This window comes from Egretta garzetta, unplaced genomic scaffold (genome assembly GCF_000687185.1).
Source record: "Egretta garzetta isolate BGI_Z169 unplaced genomic scaffold, ASM68718v1 scaffold25, whole genome shotgun sequence".
NCBI classification, from domain to species: domain Eukaryota; kingdom Metazoa; phylum Chordata; class Aves; order Pelecaniformes; family Ardeidae; genus Egretta; species Egretta garzetta.
Window position 1 is genome coordinate 3,389,190 of NW_009259800.1, and position 21,031 is coordinate 3,410,220.

A 21,031-nucleotide genomic window follows, 5' to 3' on the forward strand; every position below is an offset into this window, starting at 1 on the left:
AAAAATGGCATTTATATTATTCAGTGTATCTTTAATGAAACACAATCAAACACCACTATTTGATTAAAAAATAACCTGTCAAATAACCAGGCAGAAAATTAATACCGTGAATGATTGGTTGTCAGCTGAAATGTGAAAGGTTTCTGCTGTTAGGCCATGGGAATGAATTTGAATGGTGTGTTCTTACTTCCAACCATTTTTTCCCTCTATGCTCATTATAAGGATTAGCCTGAGACTTAAGGAAAAGCATATCCTTGACTATTTATGGATGTCTCTTGAGGTTCCCATGAATTACACAGCCCTGCCCATCTGCAGGAAAGCTGCTGGCTGTACACAAGTTACTTTGCAAAGAGAGGTGACTTTGGTTAAAAAACAAACATTGCCCCACAACTCCCACTTCTCAATTCCTTTTTTTTTTTTCTCCCTGTCGCTAAAGAAAGGTGCTTTTTTTCTTTTTTTCTTTTTTTTTGTTGCTTCCTCGTTCTCTGCCTTTGCCACGTGCCAAGTTCCTCAGTAATGTCACTGGCCTTTCTTCACTCTAATCTGTCTCTGGCTGTCTTGCTAGACAGCCCTCTACCCCGGTTATACCTTCCGGCACTCCATCAGATGTGATGCTGTGTTGGGAACAGCAGGTTTTGTGCCCCTGGCTATGACTAAAGAAAAATCTTAGTGACTGTTGTGGAGTCCCTGGGCAACTTTCCCATCAGAGTGGACAATAGGCCTTTAAAGGCCCAAATTCCAAAACATAGAGCATCATCCACCCCCGTAATTCCACATGGAAATCACTTGCATTAGTGGGAGAGAAAACTCCTGTAATGTTCTTGGGGGGTGGGGTGTTTTCTTTTTCCCCACCTCCTTCAACAGTCTAGTATAAGCGTGAAACATTTACAGATTGTTTCTGTTCCTGGGGTGGAAGCGCCTGCCCAGAGCAGTCTTTCAGCATTGCCAGGTACTCTCATGTAGCCGCGGAGCAGACCCTGGCACCGTTGCTTCCCACAGCTGGTCAGCACTGCGTGGTCAGCCTTGGCTTAGCCAAAGGGCAGAGATAAATCTTTGTGTGTAATGCCTGTACGTTTCACTCCTGCACTCTTCCTCTGAGCAGTGAAGGCTTACAGGGTGGGTACAGGCTTTGAAAAATGAAGTCTGCTCGTTTTCTCCCAGTTGTACCCTTCAAGGAACCCATATATTGGGGATAGATTGGCAATTCCAGTCACTGTCCTACCACAGGGTGATGGAGATCACCAGGGTCATGTTATTTGCTGGTATTAATCAGTTTTGACTTTGTTTTGCAGGGCTAGAGTCCAACCACATTTTTTTTAATTGAGGGGGAGAAACAAACATTGAATCGACACAGAGGATCTCATCAGTCACCACTGCCATTCAGATTGGGAGGGCGCTGCATCACTGACCAGGCTGCAGGTTCTAGGAGGATGTGGGGAGAAAACACAACTGACTGCCATTGCCAACCCCGGAGCACCATGCCTTACAGCGAGACAATTTGCTTTTTAACTCAGTTACATTCCCACTAGAAATAACCACCACCTCCCTCTCCCTCCCACCCCTGCAAGAAGAAAGAAAGAAGACAAGAAGGGAATCCAAGCTTCCATCTAGCTGGCTGCGTTCTTAGGTGACTCTAATGTGTGGATAGTGCCAAGTATGAGAAGTGAAGGTCACGCAAAGAAGACAGCTTCACAAGAGAAACTGCAGAATATTTGAAATAATATCGTAGGTGTAGCCATGAAGATAAATAGCACTTTTCTGGTTTGGGGCTCATTGTTTTGTTTTTTGTTTTGAGGGATTTCTTTTGAACTGTGAATCTAACATTTTTAAAGGCTTTTTGAAAAATGTTTAGGTTTTCTTTATTATTTCCACAGAAAGTGCAGGAATGTTGAGTGGGTTTATTGGATTTCAATGAAGGGAAGAAGTACAGAACAAAAACTATTAAACTCTGGTCAAATGAACTGGAGAGTGGATGACAAAATTGATGCAAGCTGTATAATCCGCTTTTAGAGTAAGCTATATCAATCACAGTGCTATATTATCATTATAATCTGGTGTACAATACTTCTGCCTTTTGAATTCTGTAATGGCTCTGTTTTTATTTCCACATATTGAAAAGCAGTTTATTGAAGGTTTCAGTGTCCCTGGTTCAGAAATCTATGCTGAAAAATGGAGCTGGCTGGCTTTTTATTTTTGTGTTCTCAAAGATTGCAATAAGGAGCTTTTATATTTTTAAATGTACCGGTGTTGCATTGATGATGATTAACAATTTCTTTTGCCATAGCTGTTAACACATTGGAAGAAAATAGGAGCTATTTCGTAGGATGTCTTATTTTGAACATGCTATAAATTTTAGATGGGTCTGTCACTTATATTTGATGGTAAATTTATCACTGTTGGATCCATGTTTGCTTTGGGCTATAGATCCTGATGAAAAACGCCACAAAGGGAACTGGTTTGGCATTTTTTAAATCATCATCGTGATTTCTGTGTTCCTTTGGCTTTGTTTTGAGATCACGTATTTCACGTGGTGTGAAAATCACCCATGTGCAACAGTTCTCCTCTAAGACGCCAAGGCCTGCTTCGTGTAAGGGGGAATTTTTACCTCACGAGAACGTACTCTGCATATATGGTATCTGGTAATGCCGTGAACTAAACGACTTCAGATCACTGGTTTTCTCCAGGCACTGGTCAAGGGCGGGCAGCAGATGAGAATAGAAAGCAAATGTCTCACTAGTAGCATCAGAGGACTTTTGCTGATTTTGTTTGGTTGCCACTGTTCTTTGATTGCCACGTGTAGTTATAAACAAGCTCCTAAAAACGGTGTGACTGGAAAGCACATTTTTGAATCTAGCAAACATCATTTGCGGTTTTCAGTGCCTGCCGTTTCCTTTGTAATTAAAAAGGGGAAATATCCAACAACCTCACCTCCCCCAAAATATTACTGTAATAGTAAACATCTAAAATTTTTGTAAAAAAATTTTAAAAACTTTAAAAAAAAAAAAGCAAGTACCAAGAGCTTTGTATATTCTTGAGTATATTAAAAATTTGACATGAATACATATATATAAATAAAAAAAATCTATATATCTATATATATATATTGTTGTGCAGAGGATAGGTTAACAAAACCATGTAAAGTAGTTTGCAGGAGAGGGAAGCATTTGTTGATTCAGGGAAAAAGACTGATGCCAGAAGCTGTCAGTGATGTGGGTGATACGTGTGCTCCTTCGCACCCTCCCTTTTTGACCCTCATCTTCCACGTACGTTGCAGCGGTCACTTCTGGATCCTGGGGAAGGTGAAGTTGCTTGGAGCAAATTAAGATAGCAAAGATTTGCTTTTTCACCTGCATGAGAGTCCTATTGGGCCAAAGATGCTCAGCGGATCAAGGGAAGCAAAGAGATACATCTGTGATTATCTGCATTTGTGTCGGGGCAGTGTCTCTCTGTGTGTAGACATGAAGTGTGGCAATGAAACCAGATACATAGTCTGACTGTATATTATATCAATGGTGCTCTTTTCATACTTGTTCTGCCAATACGCGGAGACCCTTTTAACCAAGCTACACAGAAGAGTTTTATATCACTTTTGGTTATGTACTTGGTGTATTCTTTTTGTATATGAAAGGATTTTTTTAAAAACGCTCAGTAATTAGCAATGGAACCTGCTTTGTAGCTGATTAGAACAGTGTAAGAGAAGGGCCGTGCTGTCAGACTGTCCCTGATCTACTTCAAACCATATATTTACCAAAGGAGTCTGAGCAAAAGTTCACTTAAAATAAAAACCTGACTGTTGAAAGGAGTCTCTGCTAAGAGTTTGTGATTTAGTTATTGTACAGATACTTCAAAGCTAGCAAGAGGTTAAGAGAGAAAACTGCAGGAAGGGGGAATTGAAGTGACTAGGGGCCAGTTATGTCCACGACCTCCTATCCCAGATAACCTGTGGCTCTCAGTGGGGCGCTACAGGGACACTCAAAATCTGGATCAGAATTTAGTTAGGTCTCTGTCATTAGTGGGGTAAAACCACCGAGGAGTATTTGAGAAGCAAATTCAGACCCTGTCCCACTTTCCCCCAAAAATCCTGTTTGTATTTACACTGCATCCTGTGATAAGCAAACCTCCCCGTCAGGTTAGATGGCGGCGGCTGCCCAAGGTCATTGTAGCAAACTGTTCTTTGTTTTCCTGGGGGTAAGCGTTCATGACAGCCAGCATAGTTGTGAGCTGACAATGTGGTTTATTGCTGCAGAAAAGCAAAGGGTGGTGTATAAAGAAGTCAAATACCAAGTCCGTGGGCCAAGACTTCCCCTGGGAATCACACGTCTTACCCCTGCCCTTCCCATGCCTTACAGTAACAACAAATTCCCAAGTACGTAGCAATAACCCATCATTTACATCACTGTGGTTTGTTTTTCTCATCAAACTTGTTTGGATATTGAGGAAGGAAAATGGATTGGGGGTGACTTGCATGTGAGACTATCGCCTGGTATTACCAGCCCACCAGCTGAAGTCCAAAGCAAGGTACTTTGAACCAGGTCTGGTGATTTAATGTCCTTTTCATCTGTGGCCACAAGCTCACTGCGGGGCGATGTGTGCCCACACCTGCCCTTACCTCTCCCCTTGTTGGCACCAGTGTGACTGGCTGTTTGAGCTGTTCTGGGATGTGGGTGGACGAATCTGTAATTGTTGTATTTTGGCAGCAGGGACTGTATGTAAAGAAGGGAAAGCGGCAGTGTGTGTGACTAAAGCTGCAGTAGGGTCTAGAGTCTCCTGCTAAAAGGCAGGCAGTGCTTTTTAGGGCTCAGGTATGTGACCTCCTCTTTTCCTGTTGGCTCCACTGTGAAAACTGGAGAGAATCTGCCTGCAAGGGGCTGCGTAGAAGAGATTTCTACCTGCAGAAATTCTACTGGGAGGGATGGTTGTGGAAGGAAGCAGTCCGTGAGGGCTGAGGTAACATAGGGGAGAGGGGGACTTCGGATGGTATATAATTACTGCAGAACTTCCTTCGCAGGGAGGTGACTTGCACATCTCCCAAGCATCTTCATTAAGCTGTGGAGGTTTTAAAAGAAATATTGTGTGTCGAGACTCCCCTGGAGAAGCATCAAGTTTGGTGTTGAGCGTGCGAGCAATTGTGCTTGCAGCTTCCCGGGTCAGTCTGTCTGTCTGCAGACTCCGAGGAGGATTGTGCAAAAGCAAGGCTTTAGGACATTTTGTTTCTGTCAGGGAGTTAAATAGCAATTTAGCCATAAGTGTAACTTGACAACTCAAGATGTGTTGCCAGCTTGAAATGCTCCCCAGAGAACAGCTTGGGCAGCCGTAGGTCCTGATCTTCAGTGCCTTCTGGTCAAAACACCTGCCTATCCTAGTTCTGCTCTCGGGCACTCAGACGTGTGGATTCTGAATGTGTCTGTATCAGGAAAGCAAATCTTGTCTCTGTTGCCAAGACACCGCAAAAGGGACTGACTTGGGGAGCAGGAACTGACTCACGGTGACGCATCAGGAAAGCAGGGGGTAGCGTGTTTAACTGTTACAGTCCATCAGTAAGTTCTTGCCAGCTCTGAGGAGCAGTTTTCAGTAATCCTTTCTGGCATGCAAGGCTTATGCTAGGCAAAGCAGTTTTCACTCCTAGAGCAGTTCCATGAGATTGAAGGTGGTGAGTTACCTTCTGTTACTTGCCTTACAGTTGAGCGTATAGGCTCAGCTACCTGTGGGAGAGGTGCACGTGTTGAACCCTCTGAGTAAGGAAAGCTTCAGAAGCCAAACGGGCACGTTAGAGTGGTTGTAGCCTCTTCTGCTGTCCGACTGCCCGCTCAGTGAAAACTACGGTGTGCCAATAACTTCAGCCAGCGTTTCTGTGCTGTTGGGGTGGAGTCATGCACTCACAGTTTTTGAAGATGTTTATATAGGCATAGTTTCTTGCAAAAGTTCTTTGGTTTGATGCCCCTAAAATCTCGTGTTTCCTTATCTTCGACAGAGGAACTCTCTGTTTTACTGGTACAGTAACTAATCTAGTGCATTTAAGGGGAAGGTATTATGAACCTTTTTTTTTTCTGTCTTAAGTTTTACATCAGGGTAGGATGTTCTGAAGTCCAAGGTGGGAAGGAAGATAACGCAGATACTACAAGGCCTGCCAATCTGGTTCTTACTGTTCAGAAAAACAAAATAACTAGACTAAGAAGCTTACTGGTAATTAGTAGCTAATGTGTTTGTAACTATCATGTGCCTTAAAATTTTCATGGTAGGAGAATAAAAAAAAAAAATCAACAGTGTGTTTTCTGTAATACTGCTCAACATTCTCTCTGTAGTTTAGACTGGTGGGATTTTGCATTGTATTTACACTGTACTATAAACTGAAACACTTAGAATGGTTTGATTTTACAAGTATGGAGAGGAAAAAAAAAAAGGTGGATTATGTTTTTCATAGAACAAATGTTACCGTGACAGAATGTATTATTACTATAGGATCTTTCCATAATGCAGACAAGTAGAATGCTTGTTAGAAACCAGGTATGTAGGATAACAATTTGGTGTGTTTTCAATAAACCATGCCTGGAAAGAATACATGTGCCATTGTTTATCTTTTTATTACATAAAGAATCTCAAATATTCTTTGGCTTTGCAACAGCATTTTTCTGTGGGCAGGGATTATTCAACCCCAGCTCAGGTCAGCACTCTGTGTTAGTGAAAGGTCAGTGGTAATGAGGGCAGTTGGAATATCCTTTAAACTGGTATAGCTGAAAATTTTTGATTTATTGCCATATGCTGGAGTTGTAGCACGAAGTCCTGTAATGATCCTGCAGATCATGGGGTTTTTAACTTTTTAATATACAAGCATATTTCTGTGGGAAAGACGCCTGCGTCGCTGTTCAAAGGCCTGCACATTTGGGACCACAAGCCTAACTTGCTGATGGATTTTCCATTTGTGAAGTTATCAACCTGTCCCAATTTAATCATAAAATCCATGTAACTTTACAAAGATTTCTCTTTTCTGAAATGTGTGCAAGTATTCTCATAAATACAAGTGTGTAAGAATAACAGAAAATCTTTATCATACCAACGTGAGTTTTGGTTGAGATGAGAAACTGTTATTTTGAGGATGTGCCAAACATTTCACATTTGTTGTTGCGTGGGGGAGAAAAATCCCGATACCGAAAAGTCAACCGTGTATTTCAAGTAGCAGGCAGTTACCGACAGATCTTGATTCTCTTGCGGACTGCCTCTCCCGGGCACGTTCATCTGTGTTGATAAGATCAGTAGGGAGACTGATGCACCTAAGCACATTGTACTTACCGCCATGCCTTCATGAAGCGTGACAAAACCCAGTACATCTTGACATGAGTGTTCTGCAAGGTCTTACAGATAGAGCGGAGGTCAGGTTTTCTGTGAGTGAAAGGTTGATGAATCATTGCCAGTAACGGAGTTTGCCATATGTTAATGCCTGATTGTACCTTTCACAGCACTGTAAGGTTCCATTTACTTGTGAATGCTTGCAAACAGCACTTGGAAGGTCATCTTCAGCTTGCCTGCCTTCCTCATTTCAGATGTCCTGAATGCATCCCCAGGAGTTTTGTAAAATCATCTCCAGATTCTGTTCTTGCAGCTGGAGGATCCAGTTTCACAAGTGCTGTGGTAAGATGTGGGCTTCTGGGCTAGGTATCATCAGCGTTCCGCTGCAGTGAGGAATCGGATTTTTTCTTTGTGGATGCACTAATAGGCGATGAATAGCAGATGCTGTAGGTGAGGTCCTGAGCTAAAACAAGTATGTTGTTTCTACAACTGACCTTTTCTAGCTGTCAAAGTGATTTCATTTCCAGCTTATCACAGGTTGGGCAAATGGAAGCAGTGAGTCCTACAGGTGAAAGGTTAACCTGGTCACAACGGGCAAGAAATATCGCAGCCCTCATCTGTTTCAGGTTTCAGCTGTGCCTTGGGGGAATATGCTGTCTGCATGGGCCTCTTCCCCAGCGTCTTACTGTCAAGGTCTCTGTGCAACCGAAGCACAGCAATGGCAGAATCTCATTCCAGTGTGAGCTGACAGAGAGGATTTTTTTACAATGGGAGATTGTTTTATAATGGGACCATTAACTGAGCTGTAGAGGCAGAGGCAAAGACTAAAACTCTTTTGCTGCATTTAGTGCACAGCAAACACAGCTAGCTGCTACGCAAAAGATACCTTAGGCTTGATTCCTAATTGATTGACAACCAAATAAGCATGCATCGCTGCCCCAGTGGTGTCACATTTGGTGAGAGAGTTGGGATCTCAGCGGTCTCTTGCTGCTCTTGTAGGGGTTTCTGGGTTTCTCTTCATTGTGTCTGATGTTGGACTCATTGCTCAAAATTCTTCAGTGGGGTGCTTTTCACTTCATCCTACCAGTGGGAGGAAGCACAAGCTCCTGTACAAATGTATGATGACTGCTGTTTGCTCTAATGAGTAATTTCTGCTGTAAGGATTGCTACCTGGATGCTGTTATGCTCAATTTGGTATTAAATTGGGAAGCGTAAGGGACTACTGCTGGGTTTGACTTCCTCAAAAATTGTCCTCCTCTCTTGTATGCTGATTTAAAGAACCAGTTCAATATTTTGAATGACAACATCATGTCCCTTTGAGGTAACCAAGAGGCTCTGGCAGAAACCAGACCTCACTGTCATGTCTTGCCTGAATCACTAAGACAAACTAGAGAGTAGCTGTCATTTGGAGAACAGATCTCAATCACCAGTATTTGGTGGGATCAACCGTTCGTGGCATGAGTTGTGTGAATTTGCTGAAAGCTGGGTGTTGTTTTAGGGGAGTTCTTCCCATGGGGAGCTTTCTGTCAGTGGTACACTCGCAGCAGCCAGTCTTTATAATAAACACATTCTTCCAGATGCAGTTCCATACCTCTTTTGTGCAAAAATAGGTTGTCTTCTAATTGCAATAGGCTGATACTGCAGTAACACTCAGTAGGTTTTTAGAACATGTTTGAATTAGAAGATCCATTGTCTACCTTTTGCTTCTCCCAGAATTCAAAGCGCGATTTTATTTTGAAAAGCAACTCTTCTCCCTGGGAGATTTCATGTTTATGTGTCAGTGACTCCAGATCATATTTGCTCAACTGACCAAAAGCCTTTTTTCTAATTGTCAGTCATGCAAACTGAGTCAGGCTTTTTCTTTTTCATCCCTTGCCACCAATAATTAAGAGCATTTCAGAAGTGTGATCAAGTGGAAAAATTTTTCTTGCGTATGGAATTCTGTAAATAATCTGATGATACATACACTGTGTTTATTTTTACAATTTGCTATGTGGGAGATCCTTTCTAAAGAATTAAAATGCCATTTTTATACTAAAAGGTGGCTGCTATATTTGCACATATATTACATATACATTATTCACTAATGCATCTTTCGAAATACCTGTGCTAACTCTACAGGTTCCCTCCTTCCCTAACTTCCTTGACAGTCTCTCAGACAGTAATTTTGGCCATTAACCAGCAGTAGGAATGTATTTTTCTGATCTTCTCTTGTAAAGTGCAGAACAGTCTTACCTGTTTACTCTTACACACCCTCAAGTGTGTATCTGAGACTTTGGTTTGGTTATCAGTATGTGTTAAGTGCCCTGCTATGGCAGGAGTGTCTGGCTGCAAAGGTCTTCAAAGCTAGGAACAATAGAGGATTCTTTGGACTTGTGACCTTAGGTGTACAGAAAGAATTCCTGGTCAACTGTATGTATCCAGATTTTTCCTGTGTGCTCTAGAAACTTGTGTATGCCAGTAAATGGGCTTGAAGATGATTTTCTTTTGCAAATTTTGCAAAAATTGCTTGGAATCGCCTGAAGGACTTCGGCCCAGTGACATTGAGTTGAGCCCGAATACCAAGAGGGTGTGCTGCTAAGCAAGCTTGCAGAATAAATCATTGACTTTGAGATGGAAGTGCTAGAGCTCAGCATCTGCTCCTCCACAGACAGCACAACAGAGTCACAAGGGGCTGCTTCTGTGTGATTTTATCCAGTATAGCAAATCTTGTGTGGTTCTCAATGTGGCAGAATTTAAATTGTTACAAGAAACTTTGATGTTGCCTTCTCATATCCCTGTGAAATGCACACATTACGAGCTGGCTGGGTCACCATGGTTTGCTTGGTCCATTTCTTAAACTGACTCTGTCACCTTATCCTGTTGTGCGGAAATTCTCTGCTGTGCTCATTTATTTGTGTCCTGGAGGTGGATTTTCTGGAATGCACAGGCCGGGATAGATACCACTTCAGTAAGATGGACTGTAAAAGGAAGAAGCTGATACAGGTCTGAAAGAATCCCTGGTTATCCCTGATTTTCACTCTGATTTTCAGCTGTTGGATCTTTCTGTGGCTGTTCCAAGGCTAGAAATCCCAAGTGCAGTGCAGAATTCATGGGAAACAAAGGAAGTCACATGCCTGCTCTATTGTTTTTTAGTTTTTATTTATAAATGCAACCATTGCCTCATTATATAATCATAGCAGGACATGCCAGGAAATGCCAGTGGATTTTTGCATTGTTCAGGTGAGTTGGAGACTTCAGATTTGGCTTCGTACCTTCTTAGTGACAACCCTCTCTATTCACATCGTGTTAACGACACTGAGGTCAACCAGGGTGTGCAGGACCCATCTGGTAAAACCCATTGCCTCTGGTCTTTATTTACAGTGTCTTAAACTTACACAGAACTTCAGAGTAAGCAGCTTGCCTTGCCCTAAAAAGCACGCACTATGCATATAGAGTATAATGAGGGGATAAGTAAATATGAGGGAATAAACAGCATTTTCTCAAGGTCTCTGACATTATGTAGTTTTGGTGTTTATTTGGAAGGAGCCTGCTCGTTTTGTTACCTGTTACTGTGTTTACTTTAATCTATTTACTACTTCAGTTTTCCCTACCTCTGCAAGGGCAGATAAATAACTTTATCTTCTGCAAAATTCTGTTTTATTTTCTCATCACTGCGTGGGTCAGTCTTCTTTCAGTGCGTAGAGATGCACTTCTTTTCACTAGTATAGAAATTATTAACTTTTGCAGTAACTGTGCAAAAAGGTATCTGGTATCACGATAGGAGTCTTCACTGTATTAAGTGGCTTGCTAGTAGTTTAGAAAAACCAGGGCTCCTGAAGTGGTCTTTTCTTGCAACATGCATTTTTTTTTCCCACTCTTTACAATGATTAATCAGTTTAGCTTGGGGACACAATTCTTCAGAAGTTGCAGCAACTTTCTCCACCCTACCCCAAGCCCAAACTTTGATGGTTCAGGCTTAAGCTCAAAATAACAGACTGATGATGCGTTGGTCAAGGCAAGGCAATGCGCATCACTTCGCTTTGCTGAATTATGTGAAACAATGGAATAGACCTTTCAGCAGTTACCCTACTTACTCCCAGTCTTGGCTTCCACTTGGTCTAAAATGATGTCCACTAGCGCTTGCATTAATTACAGGCTCCAAAGTACAAAACCCCCCAAATTTAAAGCATGGACAAGTTAACCTGTGCAGTTGCATTTACATCATTTGAAACAAATGTTGAGTATTAATGGCTCTCTTTATCCCAAAAACACAGCCTTTTCCATAGCATCCTCCACTTTCATATATTCCAGATGAGATGGGTAGTTAGTGCATTGGAAACGGGGGTTGTTGCGGATATAGTTAAGGAATTCTGGAGCTCCTGGGACGATGATATTGTCAGCCAGAAGAACCGAGCCCTTCCTCAGCAAGTTGCATTCCTAGAAAGAAGAGAAATTGCTTCATGGTGGCTGTTAAGCAGACATTGGCTTGAATGTAACATGCTTTCATGTTAACCATGTCATGTTCAAGTGTCTGCATCCAAAAAACCCCTTCTAGTACGGGTTCAGAGGAAAACAAAAACATGGGAGAAGCTAAGTAACTCTCTGATCTTTTGTGGTCATGTTTAATATGATGACTTTTTTTCTGTTAACACAATCAGTAGACCATTAAAGATGCTGATAACATGTTGGGTCATTCAGGTGCTGAAATAGCAAATCAAGTACCAGTGGAGTTGTGCAGTTTGCTCAGTTTCCAGCTATGTCTACATGATCAGTAAGATGGAAATCAAGCACCAGTGGAGTTGTGCAGTTTGCTCAGATTTTTTCCAGCTATGTCTACATGATCAGTAAGATGGTTTTGTTTTGGCTTTCATGCCTAATATGTCAAAACTTCTTTAATATCACATTAAAATGTTGTAGTAGCTCTTAAGGTCACCCAACATACTGGTGTGTACCAGTCTCCTTTGGCCAGTCTCAGTTAAACTCCAAAACCACTAAATGATTAAAAGACATTTTCTGCACTTGTTTTCCTTTCATCTTGTACAACTTTCTGCCTCTTGGTTCAGGAGCTGGGCACGAAGCAGGGTTCGTACACAATGAAGATCACTCTGACAAATTTCTGCAAGGCACAATTAACTTGCAATATTCACTTCAAGTGCAATGTTTATCTTCAGTAAACCTACAAACCTAATTTTTACTGGTATTTTTGTCTAGTGGAAGTTGCTTATCTGAGCTTACCAGTTGTTTCAAAACAGTCTGTACTTAATCAGGCTGGTTGTTATCCTGTGTTTACAGGCAGCAGTTGTAGCCAAGACATGGGGTGGTTTTTGTCACTCCCAGTATATTACAGAAGTCCTGTTGATGAGTGTGCCGTGGAGGCTGTTTAGCTTACTGCTTTTGCCTCTGGTGACTGGACACCAGTGAACACAGTAGAAGGAATTTGAGAGACATGGCAAATACCCTCTGGTTTGTTGCATAGCTTATAGAAATGTCCAAGTGACAACATGCTGTATTTTCCACTGGTCATCAGGATTTCAGATGCTCTCTGTGTCAGGCTTTTCTAGAAGTGCATGAAAAGGAATGCTGTCTGGGCCACTATCAACATATTCATCTGAATATTTTATATTTCCTATTCACTATTCATATTGCAATACATGCCAAAATTGTACATTAGAATGTTTGTAACATCTGAGAAAATGTGGGGATCTCTTTTTCATCTTCCTCCTGTTAACTTCATACATTTTTTTTTAAGCAACTTCCTGTCACGGTTACATCGGACTGACCACTACAATGGAACTAAACTACTTGTTTGGTTTGGCTATGTTGTGAAGGTTAAGCTCCGATAAAGATGCACTACCTTTTTCCAGCAAAAAGAGCTCAATCATCCTTACATGCCGGTTTAAAAGAAAACATTCTCTGGGTAGTAACTGTAAGGAGGGAACATTTTCTTCAGCTACTGCTGTATAATTTCAATACTGGCTGTTCATAACCCCAAACAAATTTCCTTTACAAACAGCTATCTGGAGGACAGGGCTGAAATTAAAAAACAGGGGAGAGCCTGGATGAGAAAATAATGTTGTAGTCCTCAAGCAGGGGTCAGAAAGTAGTTGGCAGGTTCTCAATGTAAGAGACAGCCTCAAAAAAGTGGATTTATTTGTGAAGAAAATAATTGAAAAATGACGTTTCCATACAAATAGTTAGGCAGTTGTGGAAAATTTTATCAGCCTGTAGCTCCAAAGCTAGGAGATTGTCTCTGTGTGCCGTTGATAGATACAGATGTCATGAATTGGTTATTTAACACTTGAAAATACCTTCCCATCCAGAAGTCCTCTAGTAGTTAGCTCACCTATCATTGCCTACTGTTGTTACAGCCAACTTGTTTTGTAATGCTAACAGTAATGGTTAAGGCAGGTTGGGAAGTGTAATTTTTCCACATTCGGTGCTGGAGATAGAGTTGGAGAGCACTTCCCTAGGAAGTGCCTGACTGGGGCAGTCTGCATTCCTCTGAAGGTTGCTTTGCAGCCAATTAATTAGGTGATGTAAACACTCCCAGAAAGATGATATTCAGCTGTGCTACCAAAACAGCATTTCATCAAAAGGCTCTGCTGGCACCACAGACGCAGGCAAAAGAAAAAAGGGGGGTACTGAGGAAATTGGAGAGGTAGAGCTGGGATATGCAGGTCCTAAGTCTCACCTGCTTCCAGGATCAGGATGTTCTTGGGTCAAGTGTTACTGACCATGCAGATATTCCTTCTAGGAAGCATAAACCCCGGACCATACACTCCTCCCACTGGGATTTCTACTGCAGACCCATTTGTTCAGGAAAAAAAATGGTTCAACAGTATTTGCCAAGTCCTGAGCTATGTAGTGTCAGCAGTTGCCTCTGCCCTGTCCCCCAAATCCTCTTTTCCTGTAAGGTTGCTATTTTGGCTGCCACTCTTCATTTTATAAAGGATGAGGTCCTTCATAAAGAATATACACCTCACAGACATCAAGGCATTAACTACTTTACTTTTAAGACTGGAATTGTGCAAACTGACCTGAAGCAGGATGGTGTCTGGTGTGTATTTGTCTTTCCAGTGGTCCAGGAAAACAAAATCCAGAGTATCTACTTCATATTTTTTCTTCAGCTGGGGGATAATTTCCTCTGAAGGGCCTTCTAGGATTTTTACCTGAAATGCAAATCCATCTGATGAATTGTGAACCATTAAGAAAAAGCACATGCCTCTAGCTCATTTTAAACTGTGGCCAGGCATCAATGATCCTGTTTATAGCTCAATATTGCCTCAGTTGAATTATTTCATAGAGTTAGATCAAGAGTACTTTTTTCTTTTTGACAAATCAACCCAGTTATGTTCCAAAATATGGGTTTGGGGTTTTTTTTAAGTCATATCAGAAAAAGTGACCTGTTGTTACTGTTGGATAATGTGATTCTTTACTGGAAACATGGGAATCTCTTGTTGAAAACAGTACTCCTAATTACTTTTTTAGTTACATCTCAGTTGAATCTCATAGTCCAAGGGAAGCAAAAATACAGAGAACAGGTTAGTTCAAAATAAAGATGGAGGCTACAGTATGTAAAATTGATATGGCCAGTAGAGAGAGGAGGGAGGACATCTTCCTCGCAGGTTTATTGGCATAAGCACTGTTAAACTGAAGGTAGCTGCTGCACATTGATTTGTACAGCAAGCGCCATATACTGTGAGTGGAAGAAAAAAGCGGTAAGGAAATCTGTCTGGTTTATGACTCATAGCTGATCAGGAGATTGAATCAGATGGGGAAAATGCAATTTTAGATGTCACTAGTACTTCAGGTTCTCTTCAAGAAGTTTGAAGAAATGCATTAAGAAATGCATTAGAAGATTTCATGGTGAGATTTATTTCCTCTAGTTTTATCATCTATGTTGAAGCAACTTGCCTAGTCAAGTAGACAGGATCTAGTCAGGCATGAATCCTCCAACCTGTTGTAGATGTCTGACTTGGGCTGAGGCAGATTATAGACTGGAAATATCTGCATCTCAACCAACTGTACAGAGCGTCAAGACAACTCAGATTGCACAAAATTTAGGGGAATATATATTGTGACCAACTAGATTTGGGTAAGCACATCTCATCTGAAGTCCATTGCACATAATGCAACTGCTTCTTGTGACTGTGGTTCAATTTTGTGTTGTACTTAGTCTTGACACTGATTTGAACCTTTTAGTTTATATAAAGAAAACCAATATTCTAGTCTAGCTTTTGGGAGGTAATATAGTGAAGTCCTCAGCTGTACTGCTGCGAGTGGTCAGGGAGTGTAATTAGGCATGGAGCTGGTTAAATTAATAAGGACTGTCAGTGCAAGAAAAAAAAGAATAAAAAATGTCTATGAATAAATGTTGGATGGAAACCACAGAAAGGCTTCTGATTATCAGGAGGAGGAATCTGTGGGGCAGTCTTGCAGTTCAATAATTGCAGTAAATCTAACCAGTTTTGCAATAGTAGTTACAAATTTTAGGAAAAGGACTGTGCATGCTGATGTCCTGTGACTATAAGTGAAATAACTGACTCTGGAGCCTCCCTCCAGGTCTGTATTCTTCTTACAGTCACTGTGGGTTTTGAAAACAGCTCTCGGCACACAGCCCGTCTACTGTACTAACCAGTGAATAGTGACAGGCCAAACTGGAAGATGAAGCCTAAGTGTTTTCAAAATGTTAAGGAGTTATGGATGTATATGATTGTTTCTGGTTTTGCCCCTCTGAATCTTCATCCTGACTCACATAGCAAAGACCTTTGGAGAACAGCCCTGATTGTTTTGGTCACACGCACACACAGCTTGACAAGCTTTGAACTCGACCCTGACTCTCAGCTGGGTCTGTGTTGTACCTGGACCACTGACTGATGCTAATGAATTTAGCTCATTTGCATGGTTGCAGATGACCTTGGTCCTCTGCATGGACACTGGTAGCTTTTCCCTGCTCTCAAGCCTGATGGTTAAACTCTGCACTTAGGGTATCATACTTGCTTCACATGTAAAAACCAAATTTAAACCTATTATTGTTGTTTCCATGCATAAATTGCTTCCTCATACCAACCAGAGAGAAATGGCATTTACCTTATCTTGTACTCCAGCAAACTCAATAATCTGTTTAGCTATAGCAGCAAATTCTGGGTTGAACTCCACAGTGAGAAGACGAGCTCCTGCCTTCAGTAGCCGAGCAATCCTAACTGCTGAGTAACCACAATATGTTCCCAGCTCCAGTGCAACTGATGGATTGACCTCTTCCACTGTCTTGTCTAGAATTAAACCTGCATAAAATGGGAATATGTTAACATTTGACAAAATCAAACTGGTTATTTACTGTTTCCTTTGCAAATTGGCTTATCTGTGATCAAGTTGATTACGGACATTCTAAGTTTCAAAATGCAAACTTTCAACTAAAAAAAAATCTTACTTAGTTTCACAATATAAACATTTCTGAGTAAGGAAATGCCTGAATTAACTAAAATATTTATAGTGTCACAAGGGAAAAAATGCAGTGGTTTTTTTCCAAGAGCTTTTTGCAGAAACTGGCCATATTTGCGAAATATATAACTCCTGAATTTTGAGTGCTCATATTTGTTCCAAATGTTACATGCAATAGTCTGATACAAAATTTCTCATACTAAATACTTGTTTTTAAAGGGAAAAGTCTAGTTATAAAATTGCAAAATATTTGGATTCACTAGATGAATTTGTGGGATAGAAAACATTAGTCAATTGTTAACCACAGAAAAATATTCCCCAAAAGAAGCGAGTGTGCTACATCCAGTCCTTCTGAAAAGAAAGATTTATTTGTGAGAAAACTGGTCCTCTTACTTGTATGACTAGAAACTAGATAACTAATCTGAAAAAGTATTTGAACAGATTTTACTCTAAGCCATGAAATTTTTCAATGTACATATACATTGCATTAAGTGATATTTTCGTGGGTATCGTTTGTTTATGAATAGTATGATGATGATCTTGAGATCTGCGGTCAATCTCGAAATCTTAGGAACTAAAGATTCATTAACTTTGACAGCCCTTATCTGAGGAAAAGTCATCTTGTCAGAGCAAAACTAGACTGAAATAAAAGAATATAATCCCAAATGATCAAAGTTTAGAGCTTTAAGGATTCCTATTCAGCCACCACCTACTATTCTGTTGCCCTAAGCACCCCAGCCTGGTATGCAGAGAAGCTAGTTTCACAAAATGTACCCATGACAGAGAAGCATTTTTATTACAATACTTACAGTTGTATTTCATTAGCTATATTAAACCCAGACTAAGGAAATTTCCCTGCAACTTCCCAGCAAGAGGTACCTTTGTGTCTAATTCATAAGGGAACAGGTTAACATTTTGCCATTACAGTTTTTTTAAAAGATTGACACTTTCCTGCAGCGAAGAAAAAAATGTTTTGACCGCATATTTTCCTTTAAGAGACAAGAACAAGATGATTTACTCGCTAAATAGCTGCTTTTGTGTATTACATAGGTAGGATTTCTCCCCTCAACAGTAACTTATGCTTGCATATACAAAATTCATATAGTTTAAAACACTTGTTTTTTTTCAATTTACTCTCAGTTAAGAATCTGAAAGTACTTAACATAATGAATTATGCCTTAAGGCTAACCCGTATAGGAACTGAGGTATAACGCAATCCTAGATATTTTCCAATAAATTGTCACCCTCTGCTTACACACTTGCAATGTACACAACATAACAAACCAAGATTTGGTCCTATGACTTCCTGGATTACTCACTGGATAGCCCTCCTCAAAGACATCTGTACGAGCATGCATTGCTGTTTACAAAACCACTCTGCTGACCACAAGGCTGTTGAGGATATTTTTTGCAGCAGCAGCAAGTTACCATGTGAATATGTCCTGTACTATGCTAGTCTTGAAGGATCTTTCAAGTGCTGATCCCAGTTGCAATTACCTTTCTCATCGCCCACATTCATGGCCCACTCCTTCTGGGAGCAGTACTTATCTATAGTGTCCATCACACTACAGGGGTCTCCTCGGACTGCATTCTGCAGCACAAAATTTAAAATCCTCTGTTCTTTGCTCTGATTCATGACAAAATTGATTATTTTCTCCCGGATTCTTTCATTCCAGATAAGGGCAGCAGTGCTGTTTTTCCTGATGAGCACCACCAAGAGCAGCAAAATGAAAAGCAGGGAGAAGACAATGAACAAAAGGACTGAAGAGCTCTCCAGCATCTGGAAGGAAAGAGAAAAACAGCCCAGGGTTAAGGTGGCACAGGAGAAAGCTATCCTTTTTGCAAATATTAAGCTGAATAACCCACAACCAACCGTACTGAACAGGAACACACAGAGTTTAATTATGGTGTTGTCCAGAGCAGCTGAAAATTACTCTCGGTCTCACTTGGTAATGGATGGTACTCTGTGGCACTCCCTTTAGAAGCCAATTTTACAGGGAGTCAACAAGTAGCTTTATTTAATGCTCTGGTCCCTTCCCCCACACAGCTGCTCAGTCCCGGCCCCAAGCATGCCACTGCACAAGGAGCCTCTCAGCATCAAAGCTGTTTGAACCATTTTTCAAAAGACTTAAAATCTTAAATTAGAGCCTGCATGTGATCACACTCTCCTAATTTTTGAGCACTGGGAAACTTCTAAGCTAGCCTTGGTAAGAAAATACGGAACGTCTCACCCTTTAGTTTTGAGCACAGTATCAGCCGAAACTGGGCACTGTTAGGTAACATTCTGCTTCAAATCAGTCTGCAGGTCCTAAATTACTACCTTGCATGCAGACCTCTTTGATAGCACCTGCCCCTCTTGCATGCTCTGCAGAGTAGCTGAGCTTCATGTTTCAGCAAAAGGTACCCAGGTGGAATGGTTTACAGAAGATAGTAGCCTTTCTCCTGCTTATAAAACCTTTGATATGGGCCATCAGTTCGATACCTTGGACAACAAAAGATACATTTTCTTTTATAAAGTAGGAGTGTTTTCTCAGTGGTTATAGAAGCATAAAACTGAATCCCTGAATCAGAGAAGAGCCTGGGCTTGTGAAATTGAAGAGATTAACAAAAGGGCACATTGTACTTCTCTGATGGGGCAGCTCAAATTATCTGATGGGATTGCACCTATTCTTATTCTCCCCCTGAAATTCAATGTCATAGCTGCAGGTGCCTATGTGTGTGCAGCATGGGGTGGTGTGTGTTTCTGTTTGAGAGTTTGAGGCATCTGAACATAAAGCTCAGCAGATGGGATGCATGTCACGCTGTACAGCTCAAGCAATAAATCCCATCAAAGCCATTTACTTGGATGGATATCAGACAAGCCAGTATACAGGGAGGTGCATTACTTCCATGCAAGAGTCACAGCATGAAAGATCTGATAAAGAAAGGGTTCTTAAAATTAAGGAATTGATTTAGCCTTTGAGAGGGTGCCAAACTAAGGGTTGTGATTTGCCTGAGGATTCTCTGCATGTGAAGCCACTCCCATACAACCCAAACCACATCTCATTTCTGATGATGTAGCTTATAACACCTCTACTTTTCCACCTCTGCTTCCCACAAGCGGGGGCTGACAGTTGCACATTGGGAGTAGAGCATAGATTGGAATGTGCTCCAGTTAGTATTGGGATGAATGAAAGCCAAATTAATTTGTTCTTTAAGTCTAATTAGGCATTTGAACACAGGTCTAAAGGATTCAGAACCAATTGCTTAACCTCAGCAGGCTGGCTTGAGTTGCACTGGTTTTTAAACTGTTATTTTTGAAGAACACAACCCTCAACTCATTTCAGTCTTTGATTCTTTCTATTAAGTCTCTTTCTCTTCCAGCTTGCTAAAAACAGTGAACAGCTTCCACTTGCACTTGTATTTATGTTCCACCTACCTGGATTTCAGCAAAACCATTGCTCCAACAGGAGCTACAACATCAAATTTTGCCTAAGTTGCCCAAGACCAAAGGTAAAGTCAAGTATCCCCCAGATCTCTTCCTACCTGTTCTTGCTCTCCCTTTTTGTTTCTTTCCCCCAAAATTGTCCCAGGGAAATCCTAAATTTTATGGGTGGTCAGACCTCCATTCTGTAGCGGGACTTAGCACATACACATCACACATGGGAAAAATCTATCCCACTGCTTTAAATTTTGAATCATCATGCAGAACACATTTTGCATTCAGAAGATGACTGAGTTTCCATGGAGATACGCTCAACCTACAGAACAGCCAATGTTTGTTCACCCATCCACTTATCTTAGTTGCATAGCAAGTATGATTTGTTTGGAGCGGTTGAAAGTCTATTTCTATTGCTTTTAAGTAGTCACCAATGTTAATAATTACCTTTAATGCTTTCCTTGCAAAGTCTGATTGGTTTAACAGAAAAGCATCTCTCTAGCTTCACTTGGTTTTCATGACTTGGTTGACTGTATGGTCATTGTGATTGGATTTGGATTACTGACATAGTTGAGAAATAATTATTCTGAACTGCAATGAATGGATGGAGCCCCAAAACCATTTACTGATGGCAGCAGGTATCTAACCTTCCTGCCTCTGGACAAGGGAAACCACATGAGCCCTGCATGCCAGTGACTCACTTGGTGGCAGTCCAACCATATTCAGGTCCCTCTAGAAATGAAGACCGTTGGCATTCAGAATTATTTTAGACTACTGCCAGACATAATCCTCTTGTTACAATGGATACTTTGGCATCCTCTGAGTACAACTTGCCACATGCTGTTGCTTTGGCACTACGAGATTCTGCTGGCGTGTTTGGGGCTGCCCTTCAAAGATCTGTCGGAC

At 41.1% G+C, this 21,031-nt stretch overlaps 1 protein-coding gene across 5 annotated transcripts in view; it reads right to left on the bottom strand.

Annotated features, from left to right (window-relative positions):
* Positions 1 to 4,959: 4,959 nt before the first annotated feature.
* Positions 4,960 to 21,031, bottom strand: part of COMT (catechol-O-methyltransferase) — a 32,356-nt gene continuing 16,284 nt past the window's right edge. For all 5 annotated transcript variants that reach the window (XM_035895394.1, XM_035895393.1, XM_035895392.1 and 2 more), the window contains 4 exons: positions 18,205 to 18,487; positions 16,357 to 16,550; positions 14,304 to 14,435; positions 4,960 to 11,703 (listed from right to left, as the gene is read on the bottom strand). In XM_035895394.1, the coding sequence (XP_035751287.1) occupies positions 11,524 to 11,703; positions 14,304 to 14,435; positions 16,357 to 16,550; positions 18,205 to 18,487 (789 nt within the window). In that variant the 3' untranslated portion in view covers positions 4,960 to 11,523. The remainder of the gene's footprint in view (positions 11,704 to 14,303; positions 14,436 to 16,356; positions 16,551 to 18,204; positions 18,488 to 21,031) is intronic.